At 38.8% G+C, this 19,639-nt stretch overlaps 1 protein-coding gene and 1 long non-coding RNA gene across 3 annotated transcripts in view; one reads left to right on the top strand and one right to left on the bottom strand.

Moving 5' to 3' along the window:
- LOC122746903 (zinc finger protein 420-like) overlaps positions 1–19,222 on the top strand; it is a 28,858-nt gene extending 9,636 nt beyond the window's left edge. For both annotated transcript variants that reach the window (XM_043992986.1, XM_043992987.1), the window contains exons 3-5: positions 5,019–5,145; positions 5,708–5,803; positions 9,028–19,222. In XM_043992986.1, the coding sequence (XP_043848921.1) occupies positions 5,019–5,145; positions 5,708–5,803; positions 9,028–11,405 (2,601 nt within the window). In that variant the 3' untranslated portion in view covers positions 11,406–19,222. The remainder of the gene's footprint in view (positions 1–5,018; positions 5,146–5,707; positions 5,804–9,027) is intronic.
- Positions 6,595–19,639, bottom strand: part of LOC122746906 — a 30,592-nt gene continuing 17,547 nt past the window's right edge. Inside the window, exon 4 of the long non-coding RNA XR_006355588.1 lies at positions 6,595–6,761. This is a non-coding gene — a long non-coding RNA (uncharacterized LOC122746906). The remainder of the gene's footprint in view (positions 6,762–19,639) is intronic.

The raw sequence follows: 19,639 nt of genomic DNA, 5'->3' as shown, positions 1-19,639 counted from the left end.
AACCCTATGTTGATATCAGTTCCAAACTTTGGCACCTGTCTCTTTTAAGAAGTGACATTTGAAGAGAATGAATGGGGCCATGCACACACATGTTCTTTGCAAATTAACAACTCTTGATTGAAAATGAAAATTAAGGACTGTGATGATTAAAATGTCCAAGAGACATGATTTCTGGGTAATTAGTCATTTTATTAATAATGCCAGCATTTGAATAAAAAGAGGTCAGTGGCACTCTTGAATGCCAAAGACAGTCATGGTGGCAGGCTCGTGGCTTATGTGCCCTTGGAATAGGGGTGTTCCTGAGGGTGGCAATCAATTCTGGTTAACAAATGAGAGGTGGACTTTACATTGAGAAGTGAACTCATTCCAATGAGGAGCTGAGAATGACATCAGGTCACTCTTGGACAGAGGGACTCTCCCTATACCCAGACCACCCTGTCTGACCAAGATTGAGGAGAGTTAATTCAGTGTCTTTCAAGAGATTGAACTTTGAAAGGATGACTCTGGATCTCCTCAAATCATTGGTTATTAATAATCATTTCTCGCAGGAACAAAACTTAAAGCTAGGAAAAAGGACACAATTTCAGGGTTATTAGACATCTTGGTTCAGTATATATAATAATAGTAAGAATTTATTAAGAGCCTGCTATTTGCCAGGCCCTGTGCTAAGTCCTGGGGATACAAAGAGTCAAAAGGCAATCCTTATCCTTCAAGAACTGACAGTCAGATCATAGTTATGGGACATATTACAGATTGAAAATTGGTTTCCTCAAAACATTCTTAGAAACTAACAAGAAAACTGAGACTTAGTGAGGCATACTCAGCTACCAGTCTAGTCAGGGGCAGAGCAGGAATCAGACCTAAGGCAGATCCCCTTCAAAATTTGTGTCACATTTTGTAAGTTGTAGGTCTGAGATTATCTGACAAATTGCTTGTCTTTTCTTTTATTTTCTTTCTTTCTTTTTTTTTTGTGGGGCAATTAGGGTTAAGTGACTTGCCCAGGGTCACACAGCTAGCAAGTGTCAAGTGTCTGAGGCTGGATTTGAACTCAGGTCCTCCTGAATCCAAGGCCAGTCCTTTATCCACTGCACCACCTAGCTGCCCCAAATTGCTTTTCATTTTTGCTAGCTGTTCTTTTTTTAAATGTCAAATTGTTTGTTTTTTTTTTCAATTTATCCCAAATCTGCATTATTTTCCCTCCTTTCTCCTTTAGGGGAAGAAATCTAAGCTATGCACATGGAAAAGGGAGAAAAATGAATTCCTGTATATTGCCATGTAAGGCAAATTCTCACTTTGGCCATGTCCAAAGAGTTTGTGTGTGTGTGTGTGTGTGTGTGTGTGTGTGTGTGTGTGTGTGTGTTTATCTCTATCTCTGTCCAAATCTATGCCCTGAGTCTATCACCTCTTTGTCAGGAAATGGATACCATGAGTCTTTTGGAATTGTTGTGACTCATTGCATTGATCATAGCTCTTAAGTTTTTCAAAGATTTTATTTTTTCAGTAGTTATTATATAGATTAATCTCATGGTTCTGCTTACTTCTTTCTGTATCAGTTTATACAAGTTTTCTTAGATGTTTTTGTAGCCTGCACAGCACAATAATATTCCATCACATTCATATATTATAACTTGTTTAGCCATTCTCCAGTTGATGGGCATCTCCCCTCAGTTTTTAGTTCTTTACAATCAGAAAGAGCTGCAACAAATATTTTTGTTTGCTTTTACCTCTTTGAGGTATAGACCCAGTGGTGGTATTGTTGGTTCAAAGGGCACAGGCAGTTTAGTTTCCAGATTGCTTTCCAAAATGGTGGGGCAACTTACAGTTCCATCAACATATGTTAATTTGTTGTTTTCGCATAGCAACTTTAGCATTTGTTGTTTTTCCTTTTATGTCAACTTTGCCAATCTGATGAGTGTGAAGTGGAATGTCAGAATCTTTTTTTTTTGGGGGGGGGGTGCAGGGCAATGAGGGTTAAGTGACTTGCCCAGGGTCACACAGCTAGTAGGTGTCAAGTGTCTGAGGCTGGATTTGAACCCAGGTCCTCCTGGGCTGGTACTTTATCCACTGTGCAACCTCACTGCCCCCAGAGTCTTTTTTTTTTTTTTTTGGCGGGGCAATGGGGGTTAAGTGACTTGCTCAGGGTCACACAGCTAGTAAGTGTCAAGTGTCTGAGGCCAGATTAGAACTCAGATACACCTGAATCCAGGGCTGGTGCTTTATCCACTGTGCCACCTAGCTGCCCTCCCCCCCCCAGAGTCATTTTTAATTATCATTTCTCTAATTCATTGTGATTTAGGCATTATTTCACGTGCCTATTGATAGCTTAGATTTCTTCCCTTGAAAACTGACTTTGACCATTTATGAATTAAGGAATGATTCTTACAAATTTGAGTCACTTCTTTATATATCTTGGAAATGAACCCCTTATCAGAGAAACTTAATACAAAGTATTTTTTTTCTCTATCTACTTGTTTCTCTTCTAATTTTATTTGCATTGGTTTTGTTTGTACAAAACCTTTTAAATTTTATGTAATCAAAATTATCCCATATTACCTTTCTGTGAATTCTTCCCTTATCCTTGGATCTCCCATCTTTCCTTGGTCCTTTATCTAATTTATTATGTCACCCTTTCTGTGTAAATCAGTTCTTAAACTTTTTTCACTCATGACCCCTTTTTGCCCAAGAAATTTTTACATGACCCTAGGTATATAGGTATATAAAAAAGGTATAAATAACCTTTTACTTGTTGCCAAATTCTTTGCAACCCCCAAATTCAGTTATGTGACCCTGTATCCAGTCATAACCCACAGTTTAAGAAGCTGGGGTCTAAATTATCAATCCACATAGAGCTCATCTTGGTATATCACTTTGCCTCAGTTTCCTCCTCTGTAAAGTAGGGATAACAGCACGTGCACCCAAGGGTCTTTGTGAGGATCAAATAAGATCATAATTGTAAGGCATTTAGCAGAATACCTGGCACACAGCAAACACTATAACTGTTAGCTGTTTTTGTTACATGAAGTGCAACGTTAGTCTACACCTAGTTTCTGTTGGACTGCTTTCCAGTTTTCTCAGTAGCTTTTTATTTTCTTCCAATGGCAGGTTCTCATTCTACTTAGGTGAGTTTCCTAGCTGTCTGTCTAGGATAAAGAGCCCTTCTCCCAGTCTTTGGGGATCCTTTGGTTTGTTGTCCATAAATCTTCTGATTCTCAAGTCTGGAGAACTAATTTGCTTTTCTCCATTTCATCCATACCAGATAGTTTTTGGTAATTACTGCTTTGCATCACAGTTTAAGATCCACGAGGGCCAAGTCCTCATTCTTTTACTACTTCCAGTACGTTTGTCCAGGTGTTATGTTGTCTAATTTGTAAAGTTCTCCTTGGTAATTTGATTGGTCTAGCACTAAATATGCTGGAGAGCAATCAGATGGTAGAAGGTCTCGAGTTCATGTTATATGCCAGTAAGTTAAGGGAGCTGTGGATGGTTAGCCAGTGTGTGTGTGGGAAGTGTGGGGGGTGTTGTTAGAGGGAGATGGTAGCAGGCTTCACATAGCTTACAGGGTCATGACTTGGATTCAGCTTGCTCTGTTTGGGCCCAGAATGTGGAACTGGGAGCAGTGGGTGGAAGTCACAAAAAGGCCAATTTAGCTTGATGTCTTAAACATTTTTCTAACAGTTGTTGTTGTGCAGTTGTTTTTCTGTCGTGTTTGACTCTTCTTGGCAGATACTTGAATGGTTTGCCATTTCCTTCTCCAGCTCATTCTTCAGATGAGGAAACTGAGACAAACAGGGTTAAGCGACTTGCGCAGGGTCACACAGCTAGTAAGTGTCTCAGGCCAGATTTGAACTCCCAAAGGTGCCTCCAGGCCTGGCGTTCTATCCATTGCACCACCCAGCTGCCCAGTTTCTAATGGGAGCTGTCCAAAAGTGGGATGGCCTGCTTCAAGATATGGGGTGTGTTCCTTCAGTGTAACCAGATGGCCACCTGCCATGCACATTATAATTGGGAGCTTCCTTTGAGGTGTGAGGTGAGCTGGACAGCCTCGGAGCCCTTCCCTGCCCCCCCCCTTCTGTGCTTATCTGAAATCTGTTCGTTTAGAAGCATTACTTTTTTTTTTTTTTTTGTGAGGCAATTGGGGTTAAGTGACTTGCCCAGAGTCACACAGCTAGCAAGTGTTAAGTATCTGAGGCCGGATTTGAACTCAGGTACTCCTGACTCCAGGGCCGGTGCTCTATCCACTGTGCCACCGAGCTGCCCCTAGAAGCATTACTCTTAAAGAATTGAGGTGGCCCAGCCACGAACATTGTACCTCTCTATTGCTCTTCGTGTGAATCCATTTATGTTCTTGTGATTTCTCTTCATGTCTTACCCCTACAGTGTATCATATGACATGCTTCATATCCCCCTGAACAGTTCTTTCATTATTCTGTGTATTGTAGGGTCATTAAAGGAAGATGTTCTGCACTTTGGTTGGGGGGACCTTGGATGAGAAAAGCAGGGTTTGGTTGAGTGAGCAGGGCCACATTACTGGCTGAATGGGGGTGCAGTATCCTTGCCCCCTCAATTGAGCTTATTCTCTGCTTTCTACTTTAACCCCAGACTTGGGGATCAGTAATGGAGAGTGACTGATACAGTGTAGCTTCTTAGAAATTAGTTATGTGTGGTATAATAATTGATGTCAGCATTGTATAACTGATTATCCAGATAGTTGGGTTTTGGGTGTTAATTTGTTGTTTTGGGGTGCACAGAGGAGTAAATCACGAGATTGGCTTGGGGCTTACTTTAGAAGCTAGTTTGTTGCGATGAATTGGGGCAATTATGTATAACAGTTTATGTGATTGAGGGTGTAGTCTCTGATGTGGACAATAAGTAGGCTTGAGTAAACATTTGATGTGGAATATGAAAACCCTTAGTGCCCTCTCAGTGACTTATTGTTCACCCTTTGCCAGCTGCATATCTCTTCTATGGTCCATATGATGTGGTTGGTCCCTGAGTGAGCAGAACTGTTTGTGTTTCAGAAGTCGTTGACATTTAAGGATGTGGCTGTGAACTTCACCAAGGAGGAATGGAGGCAACTGAACCCTTCTCAGAGAAATATGTACAGGGATGTGATGCTGGAGAACTATAAGAACCTAGTCTTCCTGGGTAAGGCCGTGTCCCCCTGGAAACCAGTCCCTGGGGGCTAAATTTAGGCTGTGGAATATCTGAATCACTCAGCTGAGTTTTAGTTTGGTTTTCAGGGTGGTTCAAGAACCCATGTCATAGAAGGAATTGCTTGAATTCTTTAGGGCAAACAAAACATTTCTATTCTCTCTTCACTAGTGAAGACTTTAAAACACAACAATCTGGGAAGCCTGTGTCTCCACAGTGCATCCCATCAGGCAACATCTTCCTCATTCTCTGGTTTCCTCCAGGTTTTAGCTTGTCCTGTAAAGGTAGATACTTTAAGACATGAAAGATTTCCATTAACTTAGCAATAAGTGATTTAAATCAACCAATATTTTTATGAGTCTAAAGTGAATCTGACCCCATCCCCTGCAGCCCCTTCCATCCCTCCATATTTCCTAAGACATAGCATCCTGTAGAGGTCTTCAGTCTACCCCACTGTTGCCCTTCCTAGTATGTCCCCTTTTCCTTAAGGAGAAAAAAGTTGTGTGAGATACCTCTATTCTCAGCACTTTTCCCCCATTTCTTACTCTTTGAGTAGGGCTTCTAGGTTCTCAACCAGATGTGATCTCCCAACTGGAGAAAGGTGAAGTGCCTTGGATGCCTGAGGGAGAAGTACCCAGAAGCCCTTGTCGAGGTGAGTGAATATGTTAACCTTCCTCTCCCACCCAGGAAGTACATGAGATCTCTGACATGTCTTAATTTTTCATTTTGATACATTATTTTCTGCATGTCTCTGTCACTTTGTGTTTCACACGAGATCTCACAAAATGAAATCATTGTCCTTTCTGATTTTACCTCTTTTACTTGTATCCTTCATTGTCTTTCCTGTGTTAAGGGCTAAAATTCTAGCTAAACTGTCTAAAATATCTAATGAGTGGTCGCCAATAAATTATAAGCTTTAGCAAGAGTTAGACTTTTAAGCATTTATTAAGGAGAATAAGAATTTGGTAAAGAGAGAGAAAAAGGCCTAAATTCCTAGCTATTAAAGGGAGAGCACATTTCTAGCTCCGCTCTCCACCAGAGTCCAAAGGAAAGAGAGCGCGAGACTGAGCGCCAGTCTCTTCCTTCCTCCTCCCACTAGTCCGCGTCACTTCCTGACTCCTGAAGAAAAGACTCCTGGTCTTGCCCTCAAAGACCTTCGCTTCATGGGCAGAACTCTTCTACAGTTAGTATCCAGCAGGTGGCGTTATTCCAATCGTTACACCTGTGTGATACTTTCCTCTTCTTGAATGCTTAGTTCAGTTCAATTCTGCATACACTGGAGACTGGCTCTTGGACTTATGTTCTTGTATTTTCTCTGATATATCTTGTCAGTGTTGATTTCTTTTTTTTTCTTTTTTTTTTTTAGTGAGGCAATTGGGGTTAAGTGACTTGCCCAAGGTCACACAGCTAGTAAGTGTTAAGTGTCTGAGGCCGGATTTGAACTCAGGTACTCCTGACTTCAGGGCCGGTGCTTTAGTGTTGATTTCTTTTGTACATTTTGGTGGTCATGTTGTAGTTTATTCTTCTGGTTCTATGCATGTCTCAATTCTTTGAAGTACTCCCCAAGTTTCCTTAAATTTTCAAAGCCAATTTCTTTTTGTACAATAATTCTTCAGCAAAAAAGAAAAAGATAGTCATTGTAGTATTTAAGAGAAAAATACAGAAAAGAGAATCAGAGGTTCAGTTGGAGGCCTAGAAAGGCTAAAGAACTTTGAATGTGATATATTAAATGTACTGTGTGTGTATGTGTGTATGTGTATTTTTAAGTTAGGTATAGACTTGCTTTGTCATATGTAATCACTTTTTCCTGTTTAGTATATGACCCTTTTTGGGGTGTTAAGGACAGATTTTTTTTTTTTAAGTAAGACGTATTTGGGCAGCTAGGTGGCACAGTGGATGAAGTACTGGCCCTGGATTCAGGAGTACCTGAGTTCAAATCCGGCCTCAGACACTTAACACTTACTAGCTGTGTGACCCTGGGCAAGTCACTTAACCCCAATTGCCTCACTGAAAAAAAAAACCCAAAAAACAAAAGAACCCCACAAAATAGGACATATTTAATATAAAAGACAATCCATTTCATATGCTACAAGTTTTTCAGCCATTCCCCAATGGATGGGCACTCTCTTTGTTTCTATTAGTTTACTACCAAAAAAACTGCTGCTAAGATTATGAATTTCTTTTCCATAGTTTCATTGCTCATAAATGTCAGATTCGGAGCTTAAATCTAGAACTTCCAACATCAAATTTAATACCAATCTGCTGTGCCACATTTTTTATGTTTCTCTCTTAACCTTCAGACAAACTTCAATGATGAAAAAGAGGGAGGGAAGGGAGTAACCATTTACTAAATGCTTATTTTTAATAAGCACTGTGCTATGTATTTTACAAATTCTATTATCTCATTTCATCCTCACAACAACCCCAGAGGTAAAAACCCTGTTTTATAGTTAAGGAAACCAAGACAGATAGATTAAGGAACTTGCTAAGGATCATACAGCTAGTAAGTGTTTGAAGCCAGATTTGAACTCAGGTCTTCCTGACACCAGGCCCCTCTATCTACTGCTGTATCTAGCTGCTTCTTCCATAATTATAAAGGATTTAGAATAATGGAATCTCAGAATAGGCAGGGGCCTTGGAAGACATCTAATTCATCCTTTCACCTGATGCAGGGTAAAACTCTACAGTTTCTTTGCCATGTAGACATCCAACCTCTGTTTGAATAGTGAAATAGGAAGGAGGTCCCAAATTCTTAACATGTCAAATTCCACTTTGCACAACTTTTATTTTGATGGACTTGCCTTTTGTCAAAATAAAAACCTTCCTTCCTATGACTTTGGTTTTGTTTTGTCCTTTATCAAAACAGACAATATTTAATGCCCTCAAGAGCCTTTCACATATCCATGCTCTTGCCTGAGTCTTTTGTTCTCCTAATTAATTTGCCCTTTCTCCAGTGATGTAATTTCTAGTCCTTCATGAAGCATTCTAGTCAATTCCTCTTCACATATTCTAGCTGATTAGTGTTTTCCTCCATGAGCAGAACTGAATTCAGAACTTCCAGTGTGGTGTGACCAGTGTACAGTGATATTGTTATTCTCTGTGAATTGGACACCACACCTTTTAATGCTCTTTTACAACATTGTGCTTATTGACCTTCCTGGATTATAACTTGACAAATCTTCAGTGATATCTTGAAAGACTTCAATGAAAATGTTGTTAAAATCTAAAAACCCAAAGTACCTGCTATCTCTCAATCAATTAGTTGTTAAAAGGAAATGAGAAATTTAGGGTTTTTGGCACATCTTGTTTTTATTGAACCCTTGCCAGTTCCTAATGGGCATTGCTTTATTTTCTCAGTAGTTACAAAACCATTTATCTGTTTAAAACGAGGATTTTGTGAGAAATTGGCATCAGATTTGCCTGTCTATAATTTGTGGAATCAACCTATTTCCCTTTTCTGAAAATTTAATTTTTTTTTTGTTGCCAATTACTAACAATGATTCTAAGGGGATAGAATACTGTGAAAATGATATATGGTTAGGCAAAAGTCAAACCACGAGAAAAAAAATGTAGGCAGTGATATTCATTTAGCTTTGTAGAGTTAACCTTTGTTTAAAGCAGTCAGTTGGTTGAGCTTCATTTATCTCATAACAGTATTTGTTCTGCAGTTTGCATATCATTGTTCTTTTTCCTTCACAGAGAGCAATTTCTGTTTTGCCTTTCAGGAAGCAGTAAAGCCCTTGAATGTAATGTGAGTGGAAGAGTCCCCACAGAATAGGTCTTTCTGCACGTTAGAAAATTCATAAAGAAAAGTTGTTTGAATATAAAGAATGTGAGAAAAACTTCAATAACTTTTTTTGTTGTTGTTTTCTTTAGATTCTCTTATTCTGAATACTAGGCGTAAAACGACAGAATCAGTTCTGAAGCATTCGGTTTCTCTTGGAGAAACATCCAAAGAAATACTCACAAAGGATGGATCTTGTAATGCCATTCTGGGAGATGGCTGGGAATGTGATGTCAAGTTACAGAAGCAGAAGGATAACCAGCAAAGAAAGTCTAAAAAAATGACAGTTACCCATGAAAGCAACATATTTGGGAAAAGCTTCAGTTCTGGTTCATTACCTGTTCCACAGCAGAGAGCTGCCACAGGAAAAAGTCTCCATGGGTATGGAGGAAGCACAAAGATCTCCAAACAGTATTCGAGCATTCTCAAATGTCATAAAATCTCTGGCAAGAAACTTTCTAAGTCCAATAAATATAGGAAATCCTTCAGTTACCATTCAGATCTTATTCAGTATCATAGAAAACTTACTGGGAAAAAAACATGTGAATGTAGTGAGTGTGGGAAAGCTTTTAGCACCAGATCATCACTTAAAGGACACCTGAGGCTTCATACTGGAGAGAGACCCTTTGTGTGCAGTGAGTGTGGGAAAGCCTTCATTCAGAGGGCCAAACTGAATGTACATAAGAGAATTCATACTGGTGAAAAACCCTTTGTTTGCCATGAATGTGGAAAAGCTTTCAGATATTCAATAAGTCTTACTGAACATAAGAGAATTCACACAGGAGAGAAACCTTTTGAATGTAAAGAATGTGGGAAAGCCTTCAGGCAGAGCTCAGCACTTAGGAGGCATCAGATAATCCATACTGGGGAGAAACCCTTTGTGTGTAATCTGTGTGGGAAAGCCTTCATAGAGAGTGGAAAACTTACTGCACATAAGAGAATTCACACAGGTGAGAAACCTTTTCAGTGTAAAGAATGTGGGAAGACCTTTAGCTACATCTCATCCCTTAGAGATCATTGTAGGTTTCATACTGGAGAAAACCGTCATGAATGTAATGAGTGTGGGAAATCTTTCAGTAGAAGCACATCACTTAAAGGCCACCAAAAAATTCATACAGGTGAGAAACCCTATGTGTGTAATGAGTGTGGAAAAGCTTTCATAGAGAAAGTAAGACTTACTGAACATAAAAGAATCCATACTGGAGAGAAACCCTTTGAATGCAATGAATGTGGGAAAGCCTTCAGCCACAGCTCATCCCTTAGATATCATAGGAGACTTCATACTGGAGAAAAACGATACAAATGCAATGAGTGTGGGAAGTGCTTCAGTGCAAGTTCAACACTTAGAAAACACCAGAGAACTCATACTGGAGAGAAACCCTTTTCCTGTACTGAGTGTGGGAAAGCCTTCATAGAGCGAGGAAGACTTACAGAACATATGAGAATTCATACTGGAGAGAAACCTTTTGAATGTAATGAATGTGGAAAGGCCTTTAGCTATACCACTAGTCTTACTGAACATCAGAGAATTCACACAGGAGAGAAACCTTTTGAATGTAGTGAATGTGGAAAAGCCTTCAGCCAAAGCTCAACACTTAGGACACATCAATTAACACATACTGGAGAGAAGTCCTTTGAATGTAATGAATGTAAGAAAGCCTTCAGTAGTCGGTCATCCTTGAAGCTTCATTGGAGAATTCATACAGGAGAGAAAAAGTTTGAATGTAGTGAATGTGGGAAATCCTTTATCAGAAGTTCATCACTTATGAAGCATCAGAGGATTCACACTGGAGAAAAACCATTTGCATGCAGTGAATGTGGGAAAGCCTTCATAGAGAGAGGAAGACTTAATGAACATATGAGAATTCATACGGGAGAGAAACCCTTTGAATGTCATGAATGTGGAAAAGCCTTTAGCTACATAGCAAGTCTTACAGAACACAAGAGAATTCATACCGGGGAAAAGCCCCTTGAATGTAATGTATGTGGAAAAGCCTTCCGCCACAGGATAGGTCTCACAGCCCATAAGAGAATTCACACAGAAGAAAAGCCTTTTGAATGTAAAGAATGTGGGAAAGCCTTCAGTAACAGCTCAAATCTTATGATGCATTGGAGACTTCATACAGGAGAGAAACCCTTTAAATGTAATGAATGTGGAAAAGCCTTCAGCAATAGTTCAAACCTTAGGACACATCAAAGACTTCATACTGGAGAGAAACCCTTTGATTGCAATCAGTGTGGGAAAGCCTTCAGAGAGAAGAGACAACTTACTTTACACAAAAGGATTCATACTGGAGAGAAACCCTTTGAATGTAATGAATGTGGAAAAGCCTTCAGTTATCCAACAAGTCTTACAGAGCATAAGAGAATTCATACTGGAGAGAAACCCTTAGAATGTAATGAATGTGGGAAAACCTTCAGTCACAGCTCGTCTTTTAGGAATCATAAGAAGTGTCATATTAAAGAATAACAATATCTATGAAACAAATATGGGCAACCTCTAGTGACAACTCTTTCCTTTTGTATCTTTAGAAAATTCATGTTTTGGAGAAAACAAGGGAAGGTAATATGTGAAAATTTTTTCAGCAATAGCACATCCTTTGAGACCTGAGAATTTGCAGAATCACAAAAACTATAGAGCTTTAAGGGAACTTGGGGATCATAGTCTAGCCAGTGCCAGTAGAATGTAAGGTACTTGAGGGCAAGGACATTTTTGGTTTGTTTTGGTTCGTTTTTCTTTGTCACTGGTTACCTAGCACAGGATCTGGCATGTGGGAGGTGCTCAACAAATACTTATTGAATGCCAAGCAAGAATCTACTATGCAATATGCCTGAAAAATAGGCTGGATTATTTGCTTGAAAACAACTCTGGTAGCCAAAGTAAGCAGGCCCATTCAAGGTCCTTACTTTTACTCCAGCTACAGAATCCTGTAACAAAAGAGCATCTCTCAGGGATTCAACTGGAACCAATGAGAGGGTTGGAATAACAAGTGATATGGCAGATATAGCAACATGGGTTTAAGAAAGCTTTTACTCTTTTTTTTTTTTTACATTTAAAATATAGATGCCCATGAGATTGGACTTGTAGGTAGTTTAGAGCCATGAACTTTCCTTGGAGAAATACTTGTTATGAATGTAAAGTGACTTGATTGGAAAGAACCTAGAATAGCATTTTTTTTTCTGTTGATAATGGGAAATGATAGCTAAACTTAAACAATCCAAAGATCTTCCCCTGTGGACATATGGATCTTCCCCAAAGAATTTGTTTGACTCCTAATGACTTTCAAGCATAGTTTTACAGATGCCGGAATTTTGATGTGGACTTGAAAAAAGTAGCTGCAATCATCCTATTAACAAAACAGTATTGGGGATAATTGTCTAAGAGACCTGGGCATCTGCCTCCTGGCAAATGATTGTTGTGGATATTTCTATGATTCCACATTAAACCTATTCTGTGTGTGTAGTTTTGTGACACATGCATCTGAATTTGTAGCTGTAGTATATGTATGAATCAGTCTATTAAGAATTAATTTTGCTTAGGATTTATTATCCCTTTCTTTACCAAGCTGCTACCAAATGCGAAATACCTAGAAAGTTATCAGCCCTCTAACTCCACAGAGGAGGAGGGAAGAGGGTTAACTACCATTGTTGAAAGAAAATTTCCAGAAAGTCCAAGACTACTGGAACTGTAGACTCAGAAATTATAAAGGTTTTTTCCTCATGTGTGGCCACATTTCTGTGAGCTGAGAACAAACACTCCTTTTCCTGTCTAACAAGGAATTCTAAAGCTCTCTTCAACAAGAATAGTCCAAATAGAAGCTGAGAAAGGTATTTTTATTACTCAGTCTTATCCTTCTTTACATATTTCAAATGGCAGCGACCACTTCTCTTTAGTATTCTATCACTGAATTGATTACTATTGGAAGTTATTATTAAAACTAAGTTTCTCATAAAAAGTAATTATTAGCAGTGACCCAATTTTCAGTTTGGTGAACCATACTTTGTTGTGAACCAAATAGTCTCTTAACTATGTGTATTAATAAATATGCATAATATTTTCATACATGTTTTTAAAAAAAATAATCTGTTAAAATGTGTTATTGAGCATAATCTTCCAAGATGCTCTGTTGTTAAAGAGAAAAGAGTCTTAGTTCATAAGACTTGGAATATGTGTTTTACAGGAAAAGCTAGAAAAAGTGAGCTATAGGAATTCAATTTCTAAATACATTGTTTTAGCCTTTAGAGCTAAACAACAGGCATAGATAAAATAGCCTTGTATCTTTGAAGCATTAATTTTAGTGTGTTGCATATATACAGAGCAAGATTTGGGATGCAGAATTAGTGAGCAAAGATCCTAACTAGCAGAACAAAATTAGAAAAGAGCAGAGAAATTAAATAAGTAATTCCAAGATCAGATCTTTGATTTCAATGATCTAGAACTTTGTATGAGAAAATTCACTGTATCAGGGCAAGTCAACACTTAGAATGAAATGATTTTCCATGGAGATGGGGTGGGGTTCATGGCCAATCTATTCAAAGGTGAAATTTGAGCTTGGGTCTTCCTGGTTCAGAGGCCAGCTCTACTCACTCTATTATATCTTACCCTTTTGGAGAAGAAGATAAGCTACTTTAGAAAACTGGACCAGTACAGCAACTTTGTCAGTCTGGAGATTTTACCCAGTAGCTTAATAACCTGATGATTGAATTTTTGTAAAGCCTAAAGTTCTAGATGAGTGACAGATGTTACTGTTTTACCCTTTTCCTCCTTGCTTGAAGAAGAGCTTTTTTGTAACTATTAAGTGGCAAATGTTTAAACTTATAGGATTCAACTCACCCAATTGAATGAATATATAATAAACATTTTTTAAGATAAGGAGTGTCTCCTCTCCCCTCCTCCCTCCAGAGTACCGCAACCAGAGAGAAGGAAAGAATGACCTTGTAGTCAAGGCCTCTTAGGACATCAAGATCAGAGCATACCTTTTGAAAACAGTGCAAATAATAGGATTTGAAGACATGTAAAGTACCACAAAACATTTCAAAGGGTACTTGTTTTGCAGTGTTTAAGAAAGAACTGAGTACTTGCATAAGGATTGAACAGTGGCTGTTTTGCCATTACTGGTGGCTTTTCAGTTTAGAAAAGCCTGTTGGCCCAAAGGTCTGAATTGAAAATGATGAACTTTGACTTGTTTATTAGAAACTGAATTGCAGATTGCATGGATATTTGGGGAATGTAGATGATCTGGGCCCATGGGAAAGAATGAATGGATTCCCATTACTGTTTTAATAGTGGAATTTGTTTGAAGTTCTACCTATCCATTACTCTATGGTGGCACATCCTATAATGCTCGTTTTACTTGTCCTGGAAATGTTTGGTTTGAAATGTTTTGAGGTGATTATGTGGCTTGTCCTGTATGAATGACATCAGGAGTGAGAAGCTGCTAGATATAAGTTCTGCTGCTAATACCTGGCATTTGTAGAGAGATTTAAAGTTTGCAAAGTGCTTTATAGATACTATCTTTTTTCAACCTCAAAACCCTGTGAGGGGTTAGCCATGTTTTACAGATGATAAAGAAATTTGCTAGAGTTTGTCAGACTTTCAGTCAGAGAAACAACCTTGAGCAATAATTTGAAATTATTTCTTCATATCAAATGGAAGTAATATTGTCTGTGGGAAGATATGCTACAATGTTATTCTGAGATTCAAATAAGATGTGTATAAAATGCTTTTTAAAAGCACTATATCAATGTGAGCTCTTAGAAGTGTGATAAAATCAGTGCCAATTGTTTGATCTTTTGCAATGATTAAACAGTGGAAATGACTATATAAGGTGGAACCCACTAAAGGTTCCTTATTTGCTCATGGTCCTGTTTTGGCCTTTGAATTATACATTGCTTCAAATTTCTGAGAAGTAGCTTGACTAAATTAGAAAACAAACTGGTGCTAACAGCTAATGGATTGGGTAAACATTAATGCATCATCAACTGGCTAATGAAGGGAGGATGTCAGCAGGTTTCTTACTGGAGTGGTCATCAAAGACCAAAACTAAATTTTACCTAATATTGAAAACATGATTAAAAGGAACTAGGTCCAGAAAATTTTCACAGTGTAAGGGTATTTTTCAGGAGGAACTGAGTTCAAATGTGACCTCAGATACTTAACACTTACTAGCTATGTGACTCTGGGCAAGTCACTTAACCCTAATTGCCTCACAAAGAAAAAAAAGATAAAGTTGACTCAAGTTGGCCATACACATTATATCCTTAATTGGAAAACCTTTAATAGCATTTGGGTATCAGCAATATTGGACTTGCTATTTCACCACTACAGAGTGCTTAGATGGATGACAGCCAGCTTTGTCTTAGAGCAGGGGCTCTTTAACTTTTTTGTATCCTGGACTATGTTGGCAGCCTGAAAAACCTATAGTTACATCTCAAAATGATTAGAATGCCTAGGATTACAAAGGAAACCAGTTACATTGAAATAATTATGAAAAAGGGGCAGCTAGATTGTGCAGTGGATAAAGCACTGGCCTTGAATTCAGGAGGACCTGAGTTCAAATCTGGCCTCAGACACTTATCACTTACTAGCTGTGTAACCCTGGGCAAGTCACTTAACCCACACTGCCTCGCAAAAAATAATGAAAAAAGTGCATAGACCCTGGGATAAAAACATCTAGAGCATAGGGGGTACTCTCTCCCCTTTATATTTTGGGCTCTTCAGGTTTTCTGCAAAATGTGAGAAAACCAGAGAATAAAGGTCCTGTCTCCCAAATACAGAGATCTGGGATGCAGGGGAGGAAGTGCTATATTGGTTTTGTTCAATGTCAGTGATATCCTTTGCCTGCAAGCTTCTTTATTATCACTATTGTTTTAAGTAAAATTACTTTGTTTTTAACTGTTGATTCTTGTGATAACCTGAAAAAGCCAACATCCCTCTTTGTAGTTCACAGGAAGTGAGCAGTCAGTAAGCTGAACTTGGTTGGAAACAGTTTTCAGGAAATTGGGGCATAATGGCTAAAGTGAAAGTCTGTGTGTAAACCCTTCTCCTATTCACTGTTCCCAAACAGCTAAACATGTATCCAAAAAAGAGATGCATTTATAAAATTCTAAAACTTTAAAAAGGGGGGAAATGCAGCAGACTGAGTTAATCAGGATCAAGCACAGCTGTAATAAAATAAAGAAATACTATGGGCTAATAGAATTATGGGAGAAATCTTCAAAAGAATTTTTTTTTTGCAGTAACTAGGATCCAAGAAAAGAGGAGGGAAATACCATCATATTTCAGAGAGTTACTGGAGGATTAATATTAAAATTGAAGAAGAACTGAGCAAACTAGAGCTTTGGTTTCTTTGGATAGGAGCTGTAAAAACCTTGGTAAAGGGGGCAGTTAGGTGGCACAGTGGATAAAGCACCGGCTCAGGATTCAGGAGTACCTGAGTTCAAATCCGGCCTCAGACACTTGACACTTACTACCTGTGTGACCCTGGGCAAGTCACTTAACCCCCATTGCCCTGCAAAAAAACAAAAAAACCCTTGGTAAAACAGTAGACACCCTGGAAAAAAGAATGGAGGGAACTGCTGGTGTTTCCAGCATACTGTCAGCAGGTAGGTGGTACATTGGATAAAGCACTGGTCCTCGATTCAGGAGGACCTGAGTTCAAATCCAGCCTCAGAAACTTGTCACTTACTAGCTGTGTGACCCTGGGCAAGTCACTTAACCCTCATTGCCCCACCAAAAAAAATCCCCCCAAACCAAAAAAAAAAAAAAAAAAGGAAGCCAATTATATACCAGAAATAAGACCAAAGTGAAAAGAACAAAATTATAAGAAGGTGTCAAGAGCTTTACCACAAAAACCAGTTGGTTGGCCTGGAAAATTTCTTGATGTTAAAAGTCATAACTCTCCCCAAAAGTGATAATAAATCATAAATCTGAATAAAGAGTGAAAACCCAGGTTTTACTCACCCAGAAGTGTGATAGCCAACTGGCAAAACTTGGATCAAAATAAATACTGCAAATAGTTAGGAAAAGACCACATACTAAGTAGTTACACTTAAATAAGACTAGTCATCAGTGAGAAAGCAGAATAAGATCCAAATTATATAGTGAAAGGTAAAGAAAAATAGTTTGCATCAAAAATGACATGTAAAATTATGCATACTTCAGTGAATAGAGAATTTTTTAAACAGTTCACTTGTAAGCATCCCTTTTGCGAAAAAAAAAAAAGGGACAACTGGGCAGTCTTAATTGCAGTACTGCTGGGTAATGATCTTGTGCTAATAATCTAATTAGGAGAAAAGACTACTCTGTAGGATAGCCCATTGTGTCAAAACAGATAAATTCTCTGAGGTTTGGATTTCAAAAAGAAATAGCAATAGCCAAGAGGATAAGGAAAAAGACTCTAAGTTGGAATGCCATAGGTAGTTCTTTAAAACTTAAAGGGGGAGAAAGAGGACATCTTATGAATTGTACCCAAATCTGGGCTTGAGAAGAGTTAACACAAAGTTAATGAGAGAAGACCATAGATTTAGGGATAGTGGCTGAGGGGTTATCTAGTTTAAAGCCATCATTTTATAATTGAGCAAAGAAACCCAGAGAAATTAAAGGACGAGTATGGTCAGAGGGGTAGTCAGTATCAGAAACAGGACTATGACTCTAAAACTCCTTCCAGGGACCATAGAGTGTACTGGACAAAGGAGTTACAAAACAAAAAATCTTGTAACAAAGATTAAATTTCATCCCAAGACAAAAACTGAAGCATTTTTCAGTGCTTGAGCTAATATGAATCAAAATATAGTTAAAGGGAAAAAAGGGTAGGGCAGCTAGGTGGTACAGTGGATACAGCACTGGCCCTGGAGTCAGGAGGACCTGAGTTCAAATCCAACCTCATACACTTGACACTGGCTGTGTGACCCTGGGGAAGTCACTTAATCCTAATTGCCTTGCAAAAAACAAAAACAAACACAAAAAAACAGAGCTAAGACAGGATGTTGGCTCCCCACATTGAGACAACTAGAAGGCTTCAAATGGCTCACTCTACCCAGATAAAGCTGAAATTTCAAGTCATGTTACAACTTGGAATGAATAGTGAAGATTTAAAGGACTTGATAAAGTTTGTGGAATTCAGCCCCAAGTTGTTAAAGTTCCATGACAAGTTAAAGACCATACAAGCACAGGTGTTATGTGATGCTTTTGAAGACTCATTTCTCCATTGTTCTGCCAACCTTGGTATTTTTTTTCAACCTTGGTGTTTTGAATATATTTGTATATTGAAGATAATTGCCAAACTGTTTGCAGTAAAGTTTTTTTCATTTTCTTTATTTTGGTGGGGCAGTGAAGGTTAAGTGACTTGCCCAGGGTCACACAGCTAGTATATGGTAAGTGTCTGAGGCCAAATTTGAACTCAGGTCCTCCTGAATCCAGGGCCGGTGCTCTATCCACTGTGCCACCTAGCTGTACCGTGCAGTAAAGTTTTAAAGGTTATTTCCTATCGTACCAGTAATATTAGCCGAGGGAGATTGTTGTGGTTGTTTTTGCGGGGCAACAAGGGTTAAGTGACATGTCCAGGGTCATACAGCTAGTAAGTGTGAAGTGTCTGAGGTTGGATTTAAATTCAGGTCCTCCTGAATCCAGGGCTAGTGCTTTATCTACTGTGCCACCTAGCCGCGCCCCCGCCCCCCAGGGAGATTGTTAAGAGCAATTTCCAATAAACTTTGTCTTGTTTTGTGAGCCAGGAACAATTAACATATTTCAATTGTCTCCCTACCCCCCAGTATATACATAAGTGGCATTACATGCTGAATTAAAATCTCCAATCCCTGTGAAGAAAGCTTGGGGAAGGGAAGACCCCAACCATCCCAGATCAAAGATTACCCAAGTGAAAAATAAGTGCTGGGGCAGGATCCTAGATTTAACTACAGGTCCTCTTGAGCTGGATACTCAGTGATAATGGCATTTTTGTAGTGCCTGAACAGAGAAACTGCAGCCTCCAACCAATTATTTATTAAAATACCTACTGTGTACCAAGTGCTCCATGAGGGGCTGTTGACCCCACACTAGCAGATTGTAGAGCAAGGGCCCCACCCTAATTGGTTGAGTGTAGGCAGTTTCAAATCTCCTTTCTGTTTTCTGACCTGGTTAGTGACCATATCCCTTTGTTGTCACATGTGCTTCCTGATCTAGATATATGATGTCCAGAAGGGAGAGGAAGGAATATTTTTTTCTTTATTAAAAAGACATTAATAGGGGGCAGCTAGATGGCACAGTGGTTAAAGCACCGGCCCCGGATTCAGGAGTACCTGAGTTCAAATCCGGCCTCAGACACTTGATACTTACTAGCTGTGTGACCCTGGGCAAGTCACTTAACCCCCATTGCCTGCAAAAAAAAAAGACATTAATAAAACATTTTTATTTAAAGTTTTGAGTTCCAAATTATATCCCTCCCCACCCCCTCTGTGAGGCAGTAAACAATCAGATATAGGTCATACATGTGCAATTATGTAAAACATTTCCATATTAATCATTTTATATAATGATAAGAAAACTCGAGAAAAAAATGAAAGTGAAAAATAGCATGCTTCAGTCTGTGTTCAATCAATATCAGTCCTTTCTTTGGAGATGGATAGTATACTTCATCATTAGTCCTTTGGAATTGTCTTGGATCATTCTATTGCTGAGAATAGTTAAGTCATTCACAGTTCTTCATC

This window comes from Dromiciops gliroides, chromosome 3 (assembly GCF_019393635.1).
Source record: "Dromiciops gliroides isolate mDroGli1 chromosome 3, mDroGli1.pri, whole genome shotgun sequence".
Taxonomy (NCBI): domain Eukaryota; kingdom Metazoa; phylum Chordata; class Mammalia; order Microbiotheria; family Microbiotheriidae; genus Dromiciops; species Dromiciops gliroides.
This window is presented reverse-complemented; position numbering and strand designations above follow the sequence as displayed.